This window comes from Myotis yumanensis, unplaced genomic scaffold (genome assembly GCF_028538775.1).
Source record: "Myotis yumanensis isolate MYYU_CA2020_CCGP unplaced genomic scaffold, mMyoYum1.0.hap1 SCAF_19, whole genome shotgun sequence".
In the NCBI taxonomy this organism is placed as follows: domain Eukaryota; kingdom Metazoa; phylum Chordata; class Mammalia; order Chiroptera; family Vespertilionidae; genus Myotis; species Myotis yumanensis.
Genome location: NW_027223770.1, coordinates 13,503,695 through 13,523,836, shown reverse-complemented (window position 1 = coordinate 13,523,836; position 20,142 = coordinate 13,503,695). Strand labels below are relative to the sequence as shown.

The 20,142-nt window shown below is 63.3% G+C and overlaps 1 protein-coding gene across 2 annotated transcripts; it reads right to left on the bottom strand.

Annotated features, from left to right (window-relative positions):
* Positions 1-2,226: 2,226 nt before the first annotated feature.
* On the bottom strand, positions 2,227-9,695 carry TBX1 (T-box transcription factor 1). Of its 2 annotated transcripts, XM_070399782.1 has the most exons (8): positions 9,576-9,695; positions 7,969-8,347; positions 5,998-6,099; positions 5,004-5,175; positions 4,344-4,499; positions 3,638-3,705; positions 3,454-3,554; positions 2,227-3,113 (listed from the first exon to the last, which is right to left on the bottom strand). In XM_070399782.1, the coding sequence occupies exons 1-8, from the start codon at positions 9,607-9,609 to the stop codon at positions 2,644-2,646; spliced, it is 1,482 nt and encodes a 493-aa protein (XP_070255883.1). In that variant the 5' UTR covers positions 9,610-9,695; the 3' UTR covers positions 2,227-2,643. The 2 variants fall into 2 exon arrangements, with proteins under 2 accessions (XP_070255883.1, XP_070255882.1); XM_070399781.1 differs by lacking the exon at positions 9,576-9,695 and having other exon boundaries at positions 7,969-8,452.
* Between the last annotated feature and the right edge of the window lie 10,447 nt (positions 9,696-20,142).

Genomic DNA, 20,142 nt, shown 5'->3' with positions numbered 1-20,142 from the left:
CGAACCTGTGGTCCCACGTGGCTGAGTGATATGGGCTGCGGGAGGTGCAGCAAGTAAACAAAGCTTGATCAGGTGCGTGTAATTGAGTAGATTCGAAACCCGGGAGAACATTGTAAAGATTTTGACCACGCCCTTACTTTGCCTGGTGGAATCTGGCTATAAAATAAAGACTCGGCTTGCAGGCTTTGGTGCTGTCTCTCCATCAGAGAGGGCAGCATCCCACCTAGCGCCCAGCTTTCTTCTCTTGTCTGTCTTTTCTAAATCCTTCACCGCCCCCTCTCAGGCTCACCGAACCTGGCTGTGCTGGCGGGGCACAGTTCTTAGTTGGGCAGACTCACCATGGGGTAGAGGAGAGAAAACCATGCCCTCAGGGGGGTTTCTTCAGTGCAAGGCAAGCCCTCATTTGTAGTGTCCAGCACTCGGAATGTAGCCCGTGAGGAACCCAATGTTTAATTTTATCCTATTTTCCTTCATTAAAATGTAAGTGGCCCCTATGGCTAGTGGCCACCGTGTTGGACAGCAGTGTGGCTCTCCCTGTTGAGTGGTTATGATGTGGGAGGAGGTCACATGCACAAGGAGGGAAGCTGCACGTCGAAGATGTGTGCTGCTGTGTCCTCCCGTCTGCAAACACCAGGCACCATCATTCATTCTAAGGGGCTTTAGCTTTGAAAAAAAGCAAAACGGAGATCTCTCCAACTGAGGTTCTCCCCCTCTGCCCCCCCTCCTCACCCCATGGCCTATATGCAGAGAGGGAGGCCTGAGAATCACAGTGGGCCCTGGAGAGGTGCCCGGCACCTGCAGGGGACGCTGGGTCTGTAGGGCCAACCACAGCCCATCACTCCTGCAGGCCTCCCAGGACAAGGAAGGGTGTGGGTGCATTTGTGGTGCAAATTCCAAACAGGCTGCCCTCAGAGGGACCTCTGCCCTGGGGAGCAGGGTTGGACAGGTGTCCATAGGGTGGTGTCCAGGGCTTTCCTTAGGAGTGCAACCCTGAAGCGGTGTCCACGGAGCCTGCTGGCCACTTGAACAGAGGCTGCAAGCGTCTTCACACCCTTGGGGGCTTTGGGGGGGGGGGGCTCTGGCTCCAGAGCTCACCCCTCAGCAGCTTTGGTCACTCCCTAGACCACTTCATGGCACCAGTTCTGCAATCCAATTTCTAAACCCTCGGTCACTTCACCCTCCCCCCTGCCCCCCGGGCAAACACATCTGGGCAGAAAGCGTCCAGTCCAGGGCAGACATGAGGAAATGCCTGGCCATGCCCTCAGAGAGATGGGATCAGGCTGCCACTGCCCGTGGCAGCGATGGTCACAAACACTAGGACGAAACCCCAACCACTTGCATTTCCCGTTCACTTTGTGTCCAAGTGAGCAGCCTTGACATTGACTGGCTGTCAGCTTTTCCTGCCTGGACGCAGGAAGGGAGGGATCAAAGGGTTCCCCTGGCCCCATCCCTGGTGTTGAGTTAACGGGGAGAGGTCCCTCACCACCTGGCCTGGGAAAAATGCTTCACAGACAGGTTTCAAGATGACTCATGACGACTGTCATTGTGCCCCCTGTGCAGGTCACTCCGTGGGGACACTCGCAGTGAATAGAGTCAATAAACAGGGGAAACGCGGGCAGGGCCGGGCCAGCCAGGGGAAATGCAAGGAGAGCAGAACTGCCTGTTTTTTCTTTCCTTCATCAGAGGCAGGCTTCTCCCTTGCCAATCCCCAGTGACAGTGCTCTGTCAGGACCGTCATTCCCAGCTTCCCTGGAAAAGCACACAGAACCGGCACCGGTCCTGACAACAGGACCTGGGCGTGGATCCAAGTCCTAGACGAGGGACAACTGCCCGGGCGAGGAGTTTAAGTAAAAAGGCCGGATGCACACCTGGGGCTGGGCGGAGCCCTGGTACCCACAGCCCGGGGGTGAAGCTGCCACGTCCAAGCGGGAAAGGGGCGCGCGGGCAGGGTCGGGGGAACGCCGGGAGGGGGCAGTAAGAGCCAACCCGACCCCGCCTGACGCCGAGGGGGCGGGGAGAGGACGGAGAGAGGCGTGGCCGGGAAGGGGCTCCAGAAAGGGGCTCGAAGGGCACTGCAGGGACCCCCGGCTCCGCCCAAGGCCCGACCTGCGGCCTTCGGGAACTAGAGCTGGGCAGACCCTCAAGTCCCTGAGTCCAACGGATTCGCTGCCCCTGAGATCCCCCGCGAGACCTAGCTGTTCTCAAATAAATGGACACGCAGGCAGCTTCCAAAAGAGGCGAAACCGTTTATCAAGTCGCTGAAGGCGCGATATCTACAGTATCTACAAATATCTACACGTATCTACACCGCCTGCAGACAGGGCTCCCGGGTCGTCTACACGGCAGCTGCTGGCCGGGCCGGGGGCGACGCGGTCTCGCGGAGAACAATAAATATCACTTCCTTCCGCGCTGACCGGGCGCTTTGGCACTGGCGGCGCGGCCCGTGCCCCTCCGGGCCGGGGCGGGGAGGGGGGCCGCGGTGGCGCCCGGACTGGAGAACCAGGTCTTCCGACAGCGCTTGGGCGGAGGGCGGAGGAGCCCGTGGCTGCGAGGCTGGAGAAGGGGGGACCCGCGGAGGCCCGGGGCTGGGGCGCGTTCCCTGCCGGCCTCAGGGCTGCCCGGGCCCGCGGGGGGGCGGCCGCGTTATCTGGGGCAGTAGTCGTAGGAGCCAGGCGGCGCGGCCCCTGCCGAGTACATGTTGGCGGCGGCGGCGGCGGCAGCAGCGGCGGCGGCGGCCGCGGCCGCCGGGCTCACCGGGTGGTGGTGCGAGTGTGCGTGCGCGTGGTAGCCGTGGCCGCGCAGGCCGGGCAGCGGGTAGGGCGCCGGCCGGCTCTTGGCCCCGAGGTAGTGGTCATAGGCGGCTGCCGGGTACTTGTAGGGGTGGTGGTGCAGCGGCTCCGACGCGCCGGGCGCCTCCAGGCGCAGCTCGGGGTGCGGGGGGCTGGGCCGGCCTCCGGGCGCGCCGGGCAGCGGGACGAGGCCACCGGCGCCGCCAGCCCCGGGCAACGCGGGGCTCAGCACGCGCGCCAGCAGCGGCGGCGGGGGCGCCGGGTCCCCGAGCACGGCCGGCCCGCCCGCATCGCGCTCGAATTCTCGCCGGCCGTCGGCCGCGTCTGCGAGAAGGGCCGACGGGTGAGCGTGGGGGCCGACCCGCGGAGGGGACCCGCGAGAGTCCCGCGGGCAGGATGAGGCGCTAGGCCACCCCCCCTTCTCTCCGATCCAGCCCGAGACCCCGGCCCTCCCCAGGAGCCCGCGCCCCTCCGCGGGCGGCAGGGCGGGGCTCAGCCGTCGGGCCGGGCGGGCGAGTGCGCGCTTGCCCGCCGCCACGGCCGTTGTGCAAGCGGCGGGAAGGCCGCGAGCGCCCCTGAGGCGCAGGCAAGGCCGGGCACAGCCGCCTCCCGGGGGCGGAGCGCGCGCGGAGCCGCGGCCCGGATCCCACGACCCCGGCCCTACCTTTCTCCGCGCCGTTGGGCTGCCCGGGGGAGGCCACCGGGTTCCGCGAGCGCGCAAAGGCGGTCATGAGCGGCAGCGCGCCGGGCCGGTGGTTACGGGGCCTGTGGGAGGGAGGCGGGCGGTGGGTCGGGGGATGCCCCGTGCAGGCGCCCGGTGGCGCTCGCTGTCTCCTCGGGACACTCACCAGTCTTCGGGGTCGCAGTCTCGGAAGCCTTTGGCGAAAGGGTTGCTGGCGATCTTGAGCTGCGTGATCTGCGGGGAAGAGGGCGCGCACTGAGCCAGCGTCGGAGCCCTGCGCAGGGGGCTGTTGGACCTCCGCGGACAATTGGAGAGTGTTGGGGAGCATTGAGAGGCGCTGCTCTGGGACGGGCTCCCCTCCTCTCCGCGGACTGAACCGGCCCGCAGCCGCCCCTCCCCCACTGAGGTTGTGCCTCTCTCCTGCGACGGGATGTCTGCGGAGCCTCCCTTCTTGGAAAGGAACCCCTCTGGGAACCCCAAGCGGTTGGGATGGAGACCCTACGCCCCTGGCTGAGATGGGAATGTGGTCACCTCCACCCCCACCGCGCAGTGGAGAAGAGCTAAGGGGCGCCCTAGGAATCCGGGTAAACCTCAGATCTGGCCCCTGATGGGGAGTTTCCGGAATGGTTTGGAAAACAAACTTTCAGGCCGCATTGACAGTTGCTGCTTGAAAGGTCAACCTGATAGGTGGCTGGGACGTCCTGCAGCCGAGGGGAGGGGGCGCTTGAGGCCCTTGGGGGTGGGGCTGCATGCTGGTTTTGTTCCACTGGGGCCGTCATCTGCAGGTCCAAACCTTCAGTTCCCAGGCAGGGGCTGAAAATGTCACCCCACCCCAGAAGCGCTGAAGGTGGGGGTCCAAAGGCCTCGCTCACCCTGTGGTTCTGGTAGGCAGTGACGGCCGTGAAGCGCGTCTCCTCAAACACAAAGGTTTTGAAGTTCTCCTCGGCGTATTTCTCACTATCTTTGCGCGGGTCCACGTAGACCACATGGAAACGGGGCTGGTATCTGTGCATGGAGTTGAGAATAATCTGGAAGACAAGGTGTCGAGGCAGGAGCTAGTAAATCGACCAAGATCTTAACAGGCAGCAAACGTCCCAGGGAACTCGGGCAAAACCCTTATCTCCCCAAATGAGGCCTGGCCAGGGGGAACCCAAGTGGACACTGTGACCGACGGGGGGGGGGGCCACCAGGAAAGACGCTCCTCCGAGTGGCAAAAGATCGAGGCTTGGATTCTCTTTCCTTATGTCCTCAAGAACTACTGCGACTCCCATCGCCAGCCGGGATTCCAGAAAGCCTCCTGCACCTACCTCCACACCGGCACCATCCTTTCCAGTTAAAAATCTCCAACAAAGGATGAGGAACCCTCTCCCAGGCCTGAGGTCCACCAGACCCTGTGAGCCCCTGACCAGAAGGGCTGCTCTCTGCAGCCTGTCCCTCATCCACACCCCAAGCTGCCCAAGCTCTGCCTCTGGTGTGCGGAGGGCCTGCAGGGGTGGGGACGCCGTGGTAGCCTGGGGAAGGGGATCGCTCACGTGGCCGTTGTCGTCCAGCAGGTTGTTGGTCAGTTTGAGCTTGTCGAAGGACACAATTTGCTTCATCCACTGTGCGCCCTTGGCAGGCGAGTCAGGGTGGTAGTGCACTCGGCCTGGAGTGGCAGGGTCTGCCTTCCCGGCCACCAGCCAGGAGGAGCTGTGGAAGGCGTACCTGGGACGGCACCAGAGCATGGGTCACGTCATGTGGGGGCGAACTGAGTGAACCCCGAAAGTGCCTCTGATGAGTCTCCCCATCGGTGAAGCTTTGGCTGCCACACAGGCTGGGAGCTTTTCCGAGGGGAATTGTAGAGAAAACAGAAAACTCCCTCCAGTCCTCAAACACAAGACAGCAGGAATCCGCACGGAGGAGGGAGGAGAGGAGGGGGGAGGGAGGCCGAGCTCCTGGTGCCACATTTCGCTGCACACGGGTCTGCCTGTTCTGGGCTTCCCTGCTGGCCTCCAGTGTGGCCTGCTCAGCGGGCGCCTGGATTTGGCCACGAAGGCTGCCTGGGGGCACCTGGCAAACCACGTTCTCTTTATTAATTGCTGTTAATTGTCCGGGCAGCTAAGGCCCGCCCTGCATAATCTCTCCCGGTCACCCCACCTTTCCTGCCCTGCTGGGGGTGGGGGCAGCATTCCCTGGGGGTGGGGGAAGGGGACAAGGTGTTCACCTCCTGGGAGGAGACAGGAAGAAGGGGGGCTGTGTGCTGGGGTCTCCCCCGCATGGGCGCTGCCTTGGGCCTAAAGCTGGTGGGGAGGTAACCAGCCTGTGTGACCTCCTAAGGGGAGTTCTGGAGAGCCTCTGGGGGCAGGGTGTTTGCGAGTCTGGGGTCCAACAGGGTGGGAAGGGAACAGGACACAAAAGCGGGTGGGGAAGCTGGCACAGATGGCTGCGGCCACCGAGTTACCAATGTTGGGGGCTGTACCCAAGGCATCACCAGGCAGGGACCCGTGGCTTCCCAGGGCACCCTCCCGGGTCCTGCTGGGCGCTCACCGATAGCGCTTGTCGTCCACGGGCACAAAGTCCATGAGGAGCATGTAGTCAGCCATGGGGTCCATGCCAAAGAGCTTCACTTGGAAGGTGGGGAACATGCGCCTGGGGACAGGACAGCAAGGAGGCAGGTCACCTTAGACGGAGAAGGGCAGGGTTGCTCCACCTTAACCAGCCGAGACGGACTGCCTCCCTGTGACTGCTGTGTGTGGTCTGGGGGCCGGTCCCTCCATCTCATCTCCCCTCACTCAGCTGCTCTGACCCGACCAGGCCCCTGCCCAGCGAGGGCAAGAGGAGCGGCAGGGAACCCCCCTGCCCCCGTTTTTTAAAACACGAAAATGGCTAGCTCCACACTGGAGCTGAACCTCCACGCCCTAGCCTTGGCCAATTGCTTCTGTCACCCTTGCCTGTGTGGACCCAGCCTAGCAATTGCCGAGCTAGCCTCTGCTGGCGACACCCCAGCCGCGGGATCCAGTGCCAGCCCTCAGCAGAGCCACCCCAGCTCGATCTAGGCTCCCGGCTCCAACAAAGTGAAACCGGGTTATTCTGTGAGATTCCAGAGTCCTGGTTGCCCGTTCGACTGCGCGTAGGCTGTCCCCAATCCCTCAGTGAGGCCCAGTGCTGGAGTCTCCCTACTTTCCTTGGGGACTTACAAGTTCCCACTCCCCTGACTGCCACCATAACCCTAAGGCACAGCTACTCAGGGCAGACTTGGCTGGTGCCCTCGTGGTCTCTAACTCTCCCTCCCCCCGGGACTCCACCTTGGTGACCAGATCAGGCTCTTGAGAGGGCATTATGCCACTCCAGGATGGGCCGCTGGCTGTGGGCCGGCCCTGCCCACGGGGCTCTGGAGCACAGCACAAGGCCTGGCCCCCAGTCCTTCCTACGGCTTCCCCTCACTCCCTGCAGGCGGTGGGCAGAAAACAGATGACACTGAGCTGGCCCTCCTGGACTGGCCTGCCACCACCACCACCCCACCTCTGCGGGCTGGAGGGTGAATGCTGACTCCTGGGGTGAAGCCTAGCTGGTGCCAAGACCCTTGCTGGGCTGGCCTGGACCAGGGGCTGGGGCACAGTCCTGGGGAAGAGGGGGTGCCCAGGACAGCAAGGAGAGCCTGGAGAAGACCCACTGAGCTGGAGCTGAGCGTGGGCCCCAGGCTTCCCAGGGAGGACGGCCTCAGCAAGGAAACAGAAACCACCAGAAGGCTCTGCAAACAGGCCCTGAGCTCCCTTTGGCCAGGCGGACTCAGAGCTGGTGTCTCTGTGTGTACATTAGACACAGCCCGGCACTCGCCTTTGTCTGTTGGTCAAATCCGTTGCATCGAAAAACTTGTTCCCCTTCTTCTCTCTGGGCCCTTACAACAAATAGAGGCCAATTGGAAGACGCCGGCTCCAGCGGCAGAGCCAGGCCCCACAATCACTCGGAATTTAGGCCTAAGACAACTGGGTAGCAATCTCCACGGAACAGAGCACACTGCTTTAGAGTCTTAATTCTCCCCTAAAATGTTCCCGACAATTGCCCAGCTGCTCCTCTTTAGCCGGGATAGACTGAACTAAGGAACCAAAGACCGAGTTTCCTTTGAGGTGGGATCCACCGGGAGGCAGAGCCGGCTGGTGGCAAGGCCCCTCCATAGGCGGCTGCCTTCCCCCCAAGCTCGGTGAGCTCTGAGCCGGTCCGTTTCTGGCGGTGCCAGGTCCTGGGGCTGCTGGTCGGGCGGCAGGTCCGCGGGGTTTCTCTCCGCCGCCTTCCCGGCCTCCCGAGCAGTACCCTCCGGCCCGGCGCGCCAGGCGGCTGTCGCTAGAGCCGGGACTCGGAGAGCGAAGGAGCTGGCCCGCGCAGAGAGGGACCCGCAGGTGGCCAGGCCGCGCCCCCCACCCCGCTTCTCGGTCTCGCTCGCGTGGATCGGGCCAAAGCCCGCTGCCCGAGACCGGCGCCACGTGGGGAGGGTCGCAGCGGGGAGAGGGGCGCCCTGACCTGCCAGCCTTGGTGACGATCATCTCGGTGCCCAGCTGATTGAATTCGTCCCACAGAGCCTTCATCTCGAGCTGCACGCTCACGCTGGCCACCTTCGCGTTCTTCTTTACCGGCGCCTTGGCGGCGGCCGCGCAACTGGCCCCAGGGCCCTCGGGCTCGGCAGCGGCACTGGTGGCGGCCCCGGCGGCCGGCGCGAACGGGTAGGCGTGCGGCGGCGGCGGCGGCGGCGGCGGGCCAGGGGCGCCCGGGGCGGCGGCGGCGCACGGGTCGTAGCGCGGCGGCGGCGGCTCGCGCGGGCCGTATGGGTCCGCGCCCGGCGACGCGGCGCCCGGGAAGCCCCCGGCGGCCCCCAGGCTGCTCAGGCTGCTGGCCGTGAAGGCTGCAACGTCGCAGAAGTGCGAGAGCTGCGTGAGCCACGGGCTGGACACGGCGGAGATCATGACCCGCGGGCCGCCGCCGCCGCCCCGCCGCCGAGGTGAGCGCTCCCCCGCGCCCCGGGCCGAGTGGCGGGCGCCGCGCCGCGCCCGGGGCCGCGCCGCCCCACACCGCGGGCCGGCCCCGAAGAGGCGCCCCGCCCCGCCCCGCCCCGCGCTCCCCACCCCCCCGCCGAGACAATGCCTCCTTCCCCTCCCCTTCCCGCGCCCCTCCTCCGCCCCTTCCCCCTCCCCGGCCCCCAGCCCGCCCGCCGCGGCTGCTCGGCCCGGGCCCCCCGACCGCCCGGACCGGCTCCCCAGAGCGCCGGCCGTCCACCGCCCCTCGCTCTGCCGCCCTCCCGTGTTGCACTTCTCCCTTCTCTGTCCAGGCTCTCTTTCCAGTGTATTTATTTTTTTACCTTTGTCTTGATCATTTAAAATTTCCCTCCTGTTCGTCTTTCCTTCCTCCACTATCTCTTTCGTTTCTCTTTATTTCTGTTTGCTTTCCTGCCTCTTCCTCTTTTTCCTGTTATGTCTTTTCTTTCCACTTTATTTTTCATCACTTTTTCTTTTCAGTCTGCCTTTTCCCTCTTGTTTCTATATATCTTCCTTTGTTATTCATCACTTTTTTCTTTTTTTAAAAAAATTAAAACTGAAGTTTTTCTCTAACTTTTTCTTTTTAAATGACTTTCTTAAAATGTCCTTCACTTTCTTCTTTTTGTTCTTGCCCTCTCTTTTTCTCCTTTCTCTTTTTCCCTATCCTCCTTTCGGGTTTTCTGTGTTTTCTCTTCTTTTCTCAGTTTCCCCTCCTCCTGGCTGCCTCGCGTCTTTCTCTTTCTCCTTTCCCCTTGTTCCTTGTACTTTCATCCCACCTCTCCGAGCTCAGGGCTACTACCTCCACCGCCTTTCTCTGGCCCCCGGCTCCTGTCCTTCCCGCCTCCGCTCACCGCTTCTGGGCCCGGGTCTAGCTTTGTGCAGGTCTCTGTAGCTGGGTCCCCAGGCTGGAGGGTGCACTGGCTTCGGGCAGGATGCCTGCCCTTCCTTTGCCCCAGAGTTGAAGCTGGAAGCCTGGAGCCCACCCTACCAGAGGTCCCCTCCCACCCACTCCGTGCCCCAGCCCTGCCAACCCTCTCTGGGGCAGCAGTGGCAGAGGACCTGGAGGGCGGTCGGCGTAGACGCTGCGGGAAGGCTCACCTTCCATGTCCCTGGTGACGGTGCTGAAGTGCATCCCGGCCGGGGATTCCAGCAGCCGGTGAAGCTTCGCCCGGTTGGGGGACCCGGGGCCCAGGCGGGCGGCACGCTCTGCGGCCTCTGCTGCAACCAGAGAGGCGATGCTGAACGCGCTGGCCCTGGGAGACAGCGGGCTCCGCGCGTCCATAGGCGCCCGGCGGCCTGGCCGGCGCCGCCTCCGACTGCGTGCACCCAGCCGCACCGAGGCCGGCCCAGCCCACGGGAACCGGGGGCGGGAGCCTGCGGTGCCACTCACAGCCGTTAGCCCGGACCCAGGGGATTATGGCGTCACGGCCCCCCACTCCCGACCAGTGGCAGCCGAGGGGCCCAGCCGGGTGGGGCGCCCTGAGAGCACAGGGCCCTTCTGCTTTTCAAGTTCCTGGCCCCTCGCCTCTGCTCCCAGGGACCTCCATGACCAGGGCCCCTCGGACATCCCACTGCTCCCACTGAGGCTAGGGTTCTCTCCGTCAGCTTCTACAGCCCCAGAGGGAAGGTGATTATACCGGGAGCACTCAGCCCCAGCCCAAGGCAGTGGAGCACGGATGAAACACCAGGGGCCGCCTGGGCCCAGCCCAGCCCCTGCCCCTGCCCTCAGCCCCTCCTGCCTCCTCCTCCCTGGCTGCCCCTGCACCTGGGTAAGGAGAGGGCAGTTCGGGCTCCAACACGGCCTCTGCGAAGCAGGACAGTACCCAGGCCAGCAAATGCCCCTGGCCCCCTTCGATGGGCTCACTGTTGTGGCTGGGGACCCCAAGTAGAGGGACACCGCCCAGGCTGCGCAGCCCGGGAGTCCCAGCGTCACGCGCAACCCGCGTACACCGCCCACCTCTGGCCAGGACGCTTATACATCCGGAGGGTGGGCAGTGCCCGCTCCTCTGACCTCCCTGCGCACCGGCCAGGCGCAGGGAGGGCCGGGGGCGGAGCCTGGACTGGCCAAGGGAGCTGAGGACACGTAGGGAGTTCAGGCCTCCCAGTTCGGTGGTGTGCTGCCCCTCGCTGCAACCCACTCCACAGTCAGCCTGCCCGCCTGGGGCAGTTAGGCCCAACACAGTGAGGCAGGGCCTGCCTGAGGTCTCAAGGCCCTTAGGCACAGGCATCTGGGATGAAAAGGCCTGGCTTAGCTTGTGCCTTTTCCTACCCACTGCTTCTGGGACCTCCTCTGACCAGAACAGGCCTCCATGGCCTTCCAGTTCAGGGTCTCCCTCGCAAGCCTCCGTGCCTCCCAGGAGCCTCTTGGTCCTGCACTAAGGTTCTGGCAGTCAGGGCCTCCTTTCCAAGGCCTCTCCGCCTGCAACCACATCATTTGCCTGTGCTTGTCTGGATGGGGGTAGGGGGCCGGCAGTCTCTCCTCCAGGTTTTTACAATCCCAGGGCCTCAGACCCTAGGCTGCAGGGGGTGCTGGCTGGGAGGCAGGGAAGGCCCAGGAAACTGGGGGCCAGGGATTGGGCTCCAATGGGAAGCAACTGACTTTGGGGCCTGAGGTCCAGGAAAGAGTGTGAGGCCAGTGGGTGAGCATGTGGGTAGTGCTGTGTGTGACTTCATGCGCAGCGAGCCCCTCGCGCCCCACTCTCCCCCAGGCTTTATGGGCTGTGGAAGTGAAGGGACGCTGATAGCAGGGCACATCCCCAGCCCTGAGGGGTCCTTCAGGGCTGTGACAGGGACAGCGACCTGTGGGACCTAGGGCCAGGTCCGAGGAGGAGTGTGATAGGGGACTAGCCAGGCTCCCCTATGCCTCCTTGATGAGCAGGGCCAGCACCCTGCCTCCAGAACAGGGGGCTGGGGACACTGGTGGCGGCAGGTCGAGTAGTGTTGCAGGAGCTGTGCCCAGTGCTGTCGGTTCACACCCAGAGATGTGCATGGCCATGTCACCAGGGGAACCTTTTGCTGGTAGCTATACCCCCCCCCCCATTTATGTGTGGGTCCCCATGTGGGGGCTCCATGGGGTGGGCTCCTGCATGTGGTTGTGAGTTGTCTGGATGCACGTTGTCCCAGCACACGGGGTGCCAGTGGTGGTGTCCCCCAAACCTGGGGGAGCCTTCCTCCTGTATCTGGGCAAACACCTGAAGGCAGCGGCCCAGTGAGTCCCAGGGTGACACCAACACTGAGAAGGGAGAAGTGAAAGTGAAAAACCCTGGGCCTTCCTGGAGACTGGGTCAGCCCCCTGGGGTGCATCCTGAGGTCCCTGACCCTCCAGGGCAGAGGTGGTGGAGGGGAGAGGGGGTCCTCCCAGCCCTCGTTAACCCCTTCCTGCTCAAACTGGGACCTGCCAGGGGCCGGCTGTTTTGTCAAAAGCTTCAGAGCAGAGAAAGTTCTTCGTGGTCCACGACAGGGTGCTGGGTCGGTGTGAGGGGCCCCACCCTGGCTGCTCCGTTCGCTGAGCGACTCGCTCCACCCGCTGCCGATTCTGACCCCGCGCGACTGCATAACCCCGGACCCCGCTGCTCCATGCGCGGGCCCTCCCGCAGCCCTCGACTTGGAGGAGCCCAAAGAGGCCGGAGGCGCGAGGCCGCCCCGAGCCCCCAGCCCGGGGCAGGGCCGCTGCCTCCACCGCCCAGCGGGGCTGCGCTCCGGCGATCTCCCCGAGGTCCCTCCTGGGCCGCACCGCCCTCCCGCTCCGCCACGCTCCCCCGCCCGGCAACCGCCCCGGCTCCCAGCCGTTCGCGCCGCCCACCCCTCCTCTGGTACAGGCCGCAGCCCAAAGGGAACGCGCCCGCGAGTGGCCCCGCGCCCCGCACACCCCGTCCCGCGCGCGCCGCGCCGCTGCCTGCGGGACGGCTCCATCCCTCACCTGGACGGGCCGCGGCTCCCTTCCGCCTCGCTCCCCCTGCCGGCCGCGCCTCCATGACCGGGAGGTCCGAGGCCCGGCTGCGCGGGGCAGGAGGGCAAATCGAGGCAGGGGGCCGGGAGCTGCTCGGGGTCAGCCTCCTGGGAGCGCGGCGCGCAGCTGCGGCCTGGACTTGGCGGCGCGTCCCTCCGCCTGCGACGAAGAGTGAAGACCAGACCCGCATGTCGCCGCGCCGGCCGGCTGGCTGCGAGGTAGGCGCTATGAGACCATTTCACAGGCCGTAAAACCGAGGCTCGGGCTTGGCTGGCTGCCGGTGATATAGAGTGGGAACCAGCAGTCTGGCGGAGGGCAGGAGGCGGCAGGGGCGGGCGGGGGCGGAGGCCGTGGCCCCCCCTAGGCCGGGACAGGACCGCAGCCCGGGCTTCTCCCGGCGCAGGGTCCCACGTGGGGCCCCGGCACTGCGCGGGGAGCCTTGCGCCTCGGCTCACTCGCTACCGCCTTCCCCCAGCATCTTCCGAGTTTCGACTAAAGCGAGCCCTGTTTCAAGCCCTATTTCGGACGTTTTCTCCCCAGCGCGCGGGAGGCGGCCCCTGGAGAGTCTTGCCCGCCCAGCTCCGCCTCCTCAGAGCGCACCAAGTCGGGCACCCTCACATTCTTGTGGCGGGGACCCCTCTCCTCGCTCTCAGTCCATTGTAAGGGCACGTCCACGGCGCCGCGTTCACCGCTCAGAATTCACTCCGGCCTCTTTGTTCCCAGCCGTGGAGGGACCTGCGCGCCCTTACGCACGCATCTCTGGCAGGCACAGAGCCCCCTGCGCCTGGCCCTGAAGTCTCCTCCAGACGACGCGCACACCACCCGGCCCCCAGCGGGTGCCGGGCCATCTGGGGCGAAAGCAGCGCAGATGGGTCTGTGCAGGCAGCCCACAGGATGTGAGTCCGTGGTGCCCTGGGACCCCCCTCCCCTAGGAATCGGAGAACAGAGCGGAGTAGAACCAGGTTGCGTCACCCACGGCGCAGACAGAGGGGGGCTGGGCTTTACTTGACCCCATTAATTCGTTTCAGGATTGATTAGCCGGGGACTGCGTCCAGCGCCTGCCTGGACTCGGCCTCAGGGGTCTCCCAGGGAGGCCCCGCGCCAAGAGCAGCTTGTACCCTGTCAGTGGCTCCTCCCCTGCCCGCAGCCCTGGGCCTTTGGGAGCCCCAGTCTCAGGGGCAGCGTCAGGGGACAGGAGGGGAGCCGCCTTCGCTGGAGCCGGGCTCGGCAGCGGGCTCGGCAGCTTCGTCCTCCCTTCCCGGCTCTGTCCCCACCTCTCCGATTAGGAACGCCTGGCCCCGCTGTCCCTCCATTCGATGGTGCTTGGCCCACGATGAACGCGGCTTTCTGGGTTGCCCTCGCTGTGTTGGACGGGTAGAGACCGCCGTGCTCCCGATCCTCGGGCTGCTGTGCTGAGACCTCCCTCCCCTCCGTCCCAGTCACTGAGCCTTCAGAAGACCCCTGGGGCTCTGCGCATGGGGGGGGTGGGGGGAGAGGGGGAAGGAGCGGGCAGCTAGCGCCAGGTCTGCGGCTAAGCCAGAATCGGAGTGGAAACTTCCTCCAGCGCCCAGCGCGCACCTTTGAGGCACGGCCCGCGCTTCCACGGTGGGTGCTTTGTCCGCAGTGGAGGCCCGTGGAGCTTGCCGCGTGCCCAGGACTGGGGCCACAGCTGGGGGCGTGGGGCAGAAGCAGTTGTCCTGCTCACACACCCTCCCCTGACACAGAGGTGGAGGAGGCAACCCTCTCTCCCCCACTTGGAGAGAGTGGTGGCTCCACTGGCCCCTAACTGTCCCCCTACTGAAGCAGTAGTCCCTGCCAGCCCACCCCTTCCCCCCAGGCGTCCTCCTTGGTGTTGGGCCCTTACACAGACCTTGGGTAGGGGAAGGGCCCAAGCTCTGTGGGGTGTGGCAGAGAGCAGGCAAAGCCCTGAAGGGAGTCCCAGGGGCACAGTGGTGTCCACACGAGGGGGACTCAGCTCCAAGTAGATTCCCAAGTGAGGCTGGGCAGACAAGCCCCGTGGAATTCTTGAAAAGATTCAGGAGTTAGAAACAGCCCCGTGTGAGCACTCTGGTGGCTTGGAGAGGGTGGGGTGGGAGTGAGCTGGGCGATGGCCAGGGAGGAGTTGGACCCCCCCCCCCCCCTCGCCCAAGGCATCATCTCAGACTCTTCCTGGACCCCAGCGCCACCTGCATCCTGGTCCCGGGACAGGGACATCTCAGAGTGCTAGTGCCTGGCCCTTGGGGGACTAAGGACAGTAGGATGAACAAAGAGGAAAACGAAGACATCGAGTGGGGCAGACACCAAAGGAAGTGACAGGAGTGGAATAAGGCAGGACGGGGAGGCACACACCCCAGTGACACCAGTCCCCTCAGAGCTGGGAGGGGATGGACCAGGGTTGGTACAGCCGTGCACAGCTGGGTGGAAGTCTCCTATCTGCCACCTCCCTCCCTGTGAGTGCTGTCCCTGGGCCCCGTGCACCCCCCTCATGTGGGTGCTGTCTTCTGGGCCCAGTGCCCAGGAAGACAGATGGGGGAGTGGGAGGGAGATGGTGAGAGGTATGGCCAGGCAGGATGAGGATGTCAGCTAGACCTGGGTCATAACACCCCTGCCTGCCCCCGCTGCTGGGCACCAGGGCCCCCTGCAGGCTGAAAGTTCCCACAACTCCAGAACAAACAAACAAACAAACAGACAGACTAGTGCACAGCCAGGCCCTGGGCCCCTCTCTGATTTCTGGGCCTGTTGATTTAGCTGCCCACTTGGCGGGAGGACCCAGCCACATGGGGAGCCGGCTGTCCATATGTCTGTCCATCTACTGGCCATGCTAGTCCCTCCGCCCCAGCTGCTCTCAGGCAGAGGTGGGGCTCAGAGACCAGGTGACCTAGATTTAGGCTGCCTACTGGGGGGCTGAAGAAACCAGTCCCCTTGCTTCTCCTCTGTGGCCAAGGCAAGTGGAACCACACTTTCCAGGGAAAGGGACAGACCCCAGAGCCCCTGGGGAGTGTTAGATGAGAGTAGGTGGCCAGAAAATGGGCACCTGCGGACACTCTCTGCAGCGAGGGAACCTGGCTGGGTACCAACCCCCACCCATCACACACCCATATGGAACCCACAGCACTGCACACATGCCCGTGAGGGTGGGCATAATGTGTGTTGGGTATGCACACACCACACATACATGCACACATCCACAGCGGAGTGCTTATACACGTGCATGTGAGCACACCGTACACACATGTGATCATGAGCAGGCACACGCACACACTGTTCACATACAGACACCAAGGTGAGCCAGAGCGCACATATTGCATGTGCAGAACATTTAAATGGACATGCACGCGTGTGCAGGTGTATCCCTCCCAGTGGCCGCTGGGGTAGATCTTCAATAGTGGCCGCCGGGGACACGCATTTCAGGAACTCAAGTGGCCTGGTGTTTACTTGCCTTGGATGAGGTCCATGTGGAGCCTAAGGAGCCATACAAGGAAAGAAGAATAAAATGTTTCACTTCACTCGTGTAGGGTCATTTTCTGAAGGTGACACACTCAGATGTTGCCCCAAGGGGGAAGGTCTGATGGCCAGGACGATGCCCTAGACCAGTGATGGCGAACCTATGACACGCGTGTCAGAGGTGACACACGAACTCATTTTTTTGGTTGATTTTTCTTTGTTAAATGGCACTTAAATATATAAAATAAATATCAAAAATATAAGTCTTTGTTTTACTATGGTTGCAGATATCAAAAAATTTCTATAGGTGACACGGCACCGGAGTTAAGTTAGGGTTTTTCAAAATGCTGACACGCCGAGCTCAAAAGGCTCGCCATCACTGGCCTAGGCATTGGGTACAGGAGGAGTCTCCCATAACAGGGGCCCTCAACAGGGACCCTTCTGGGTGGAGTCACCTGGGAGGTCTCTCCATGCTCAGACCCAGCCCTGGACCGGGCTGGGTGGGTAAGATGAGCCCTGGGAAGCTCTGAGAAGTAAGAATCTGGGGTCAGGGCCAGAGGTGATGAAGAATGACTGCTAAGCCAGTGACATCAGCACCTTTGTTAACAGGTCCTAGAGAGGATGTTCTCCTGGAATCATTGGATCTATTGAGTCTCCCCTTAAAGATACTTAGTACATTTAAGATAACAGAATATATCTGTGCTCGCTTCGGCTGCACATATAATAAGATAACAGAATACTGTATCTGTCTCGGAATTTGCGTTAAATGCTTGATGAGTTCAGCAAATAGATTGAAGTTGCCCCACATATTCACTGTGACGGCCGAGTGTGACTATTTGGAGAAACTGGGTGGGAATCTGGCCCCAGGGCAGTAGAGGGTTGGCTCTGTGGCTGCGCCCTTCGCCATCCACTCTGCTTCCTGGCAGAGCCCCCAGGACTGCAGGATGGTCACCCCTAGACCACACCCCGGTGATGTGGCCTGGCACCCAGAGTCTCTGTGCCCACGGCCCTCAGCAGACTCACCTTCAATGCCCCTCTGCCTGCTGATCTGGGCTGCAGGCAGGAGGCAGGAAAACTGTTCAGCCTGAGGGACATTGTCCAACATGGAACAGTCAGTGTGAAGGCAGGATGGCCTGATGAGCAAGGTTCCAGAATGGGGGGGGCCCCTCCACTGAGGGCCAGCACCCCAAGGACAGATGGGAGACTGAGGCCTGGGGAGACCAGTGGAGGGAGCAAGACCTCCCTGAGGGACTTCCATCCCCAACAGGCCTTCCAGCCCTGCCTGGCCTCCTGCTTTCCTGGGGAAGGGGCGGCTGGGAAGAAGGCGGGGACAACCTTTCAGAGGAGAATGTGACTCTTTCTGGCAGGTCTCCTTGTCCCGTTGGCCCTTCTGAGCAGGGCAGAACCCAAGCTGGTAGTGTGGCCCAGTCATCAGGAGCCGGGGCCAGGCCCGAGCCTCCCCCTGCAATGCTGTGTGTCCAAGGACACAGCTCGGCCTCTCCAAGACTCAGTGTTTTTGTCTAAGAAATGGGGAGGATGCTAGAGGCCCCACAGTGTGGATCAAATGAGCTCCTGTTGGCTTCTGAATATGGCTACTTAGCTGATGTTACCATTGCTGTTGCCCACGCCTCCTTGGGCCACCCCCTCATCTAGCTGGTCGCCCAGGTCGATGGGTGGGCAGCTGTTGCCTCTGTGCTCCTCTGGGACCTCCAGGCCTGGCCTGGGGTTTAGGGAGGAGGGTTCCTGGCTGGGCCCCCAGAAAGCCCAGGCAGGCACGCATGCTCTGCCCGACCTCCCCACCCAGCCCAGGTCCCACACTCAGCCTTGCTTCCCCACGTCCATGAGCACGGCCCCACCCCACTCCAGCCAGACAAATCCCTTCCCTTCTCTGAGGCTCTGCTGAACCAGGTTGGAATTTCTCAAAAGCAAACAAATAGGCGAGCTCAGAGTTGTGGTTTTCAGAGCTCAGATTCCTCGGTCTGCCTGACCGGCAACAGGCCCTGCTTGCTGACTGCCCACGGCAGGCTGGACAGGGCCCACGACTGAGCCCTCAGGACACTGCCCCTGGAGCACCGGGCTGCCCCAGTGCCTTCTTCTGTCCAGACAACTGCTGGGCCTGGAGGGGAAGGGCGGGATGTGACCAGGGACCCACTGTGGGGACAGCGGCTGGTGACAGAGCTGCGGCAGGCAGGGCCGGGGGAGCAGGGCGGTGAGGACCAGGCGGCCATCTGAGCAGGTGGTGATGTTGTGTAGGTTCAGGGGCAGGGCCGTGGAGGCCGTGTGGGAACGTGGGGTGGAGAGGCATGAGGCAGGAGAGCACCTCTAGGGGCCCTCAGGGCTCGGAGGGAGGGCTGGGGTGAGGGAGGGCCCAGAGGGGGCTCTCGCCAGGTGGTCTTAATCTCCTCAGTGAAATAGGAGTCCTGGGGGCGGGTGGGGGAGGTGGGAGCTTGAGACAGCTGCCGGGAGGGGACGGCCTGACAGCCCTGAGGCCCCCGCGGAGCCCCTGCCGCTGGGCCTGCTCTCTGGTCAGCCCCTGGATGGGTCCCTGGGCCGAGACTCGAGACTCAGAGCCGGTTCTTCTACCCACCCCTCCCCCTGGGCCTCCTCGGCCTTCATGGCTGAGAGGGTCTGGCCTGCATCTGTGTGTGTAGGGGTGGCCTGGCCTTTCCTGCTGTCTAAGTAGCCATCAGTGACCGGGTGAGACAGGGACTGGGTCAGTTTTCCTCTATTGCAGACCCCCTCTTGGGTTCTCACTCACCCTCCAAGCTATCCCTGGCTCTGAGATAATGCCAGTGGGGTGCTGGGAGGAGGAGGGAGGTGGAGGGAGGGGTCCCTGGCCAGGTCTGGACCCCCAGCTTCCCACCAGAGCCGGACACTGAGACCAGAAAAACAGAGGGAAGGGTCCGGCTGAATCTTTCCACCCCCACCATGCCTTGGTCTTTTCCTCTACCCACCAAGGGGCCTCTCAGAGATGGGGAAACTGAGGCCAAGACAGGGTGGGTGAAGGTATCCTTGGCTGCCAGGCATCTGGGACAGGAGGAGGCATGGGCAGCATGGAGGCACCAGCTGCCCCATCCTGTTTAGCGGATACTTGGCATCAGCTGTGGGGGGGCAGACAGACGGATGGATTCGAGCTTTCCCTGGTGCCCCAAAGCCCACCCAGCCCCTCCCTCCAGGGTGTAGGCCAGGACTGAATGCACTCGGGGCTGTCCCATGCGAGGCAGTCTGTGGGCCAGCACCTGGCTGTCTCAGGCCTCGCTGGGAATGGCCAGGACCAGAGGCCGATGTGAGTGCCGAGGTGCCCACTGGAGAAACAGAGGCAGCCCCCTGACAAAGCCAGTGTGGCTCTCCTTCCAACTCCATGCAGGCCCCTCTCTGAATCGCCTGCCTGCCTGGGTCCAGGCTCCCATCGGGGCCCCTGGCCGTGTGTCCCCTCCTTCCTGGCTCCGTGCCATGGTTCTGCCCCCACCAATAACTAAATCCATCTCAGGACTGCACCCCGGGACCTGCCGGGCCCTCTGCTCTGCTTGGCTGTTTCTGCCTGTTCCTTGAGCCTGTGGGGGTAAGTGGTAAAGCAGGACCAAGCCATGTGGGTGAGGAGCCCCGAAGGTCCGCTAGGAGGTGGCACAGCAGTGGGGCTAAGCTGGCCCTCATGAGCTGGACCCAAGCTGGCACCCCGAGAGTCAGCCCTCCCAGAGCCCCTTCAACTTACACCCAGACAGTCCCCTCCGGTGGCTTCAGATGTCACTGTTCCCCCGAGTGCACCCCTCCCTCCTACAGACACTCGAGGCAGGGTGACCATTCGTAACTCTCACCTTAGAGGGAATTTTGGCTGATCCGTTCCTAACGTCAGCTGAAACCAACCAGCGTCTTACTTCAGGGAGAGTGCCTTTCTGTCTGAGAAGGCAGAGTGGGTCAGTACCTTTCAGATGTCTGCAGAGCTGTCCCGGTGCAGAGGAAGCAGCCCAGGTCTAAGGGCAGAAGGTTCTGGAAGGGCACTGTTGCTCCCAGAAGAAAAGCTGTGCAATAGTCAGGGCTGCCTGGGAGGTAAGCAAAGGGGGTGGCCACGGGGCAGGGAGGGCGCTGGGGATGGCAGAGGCCAGAGAGGGCCCTGAGCCACAGGCACTGATCTGAAGGGCATTTTCCTGACTCCAGCGTTGGATCTGGCTTCCCTTCCTGGGGAGGAGGCCCTTCTGCACTCAGCATGAGTGTTCACCGCGGTGTCTGCCCTGGAGCAGGGGCCTAAGGCCCCATGGCCTGGAAGCTTTGGAC

Coding starts and splice junctions, on each gene's coding strand:
- TBX1 (XM_070399781.1), bottom strand. CDS start 8,408: ATGATCTCCGCCGTGTCCAGCCCGTGGCTCACGCAGCTCTCGCACTTC. Junction 5,176..5,997: donor GTGGACGACAAGCGCTATCG/GTGAGCGCCCAG, acceptor GTGCCGTCCCAG/GTACGCCTTCCACAGCTCCT. Junction 4,500..5,003: donor TGCTGGACGACAACGGCCAC/GTGAGCGATCCC, acceptor CTTGTCTTCCAG/ATTATTCTCAACTCCATGCA.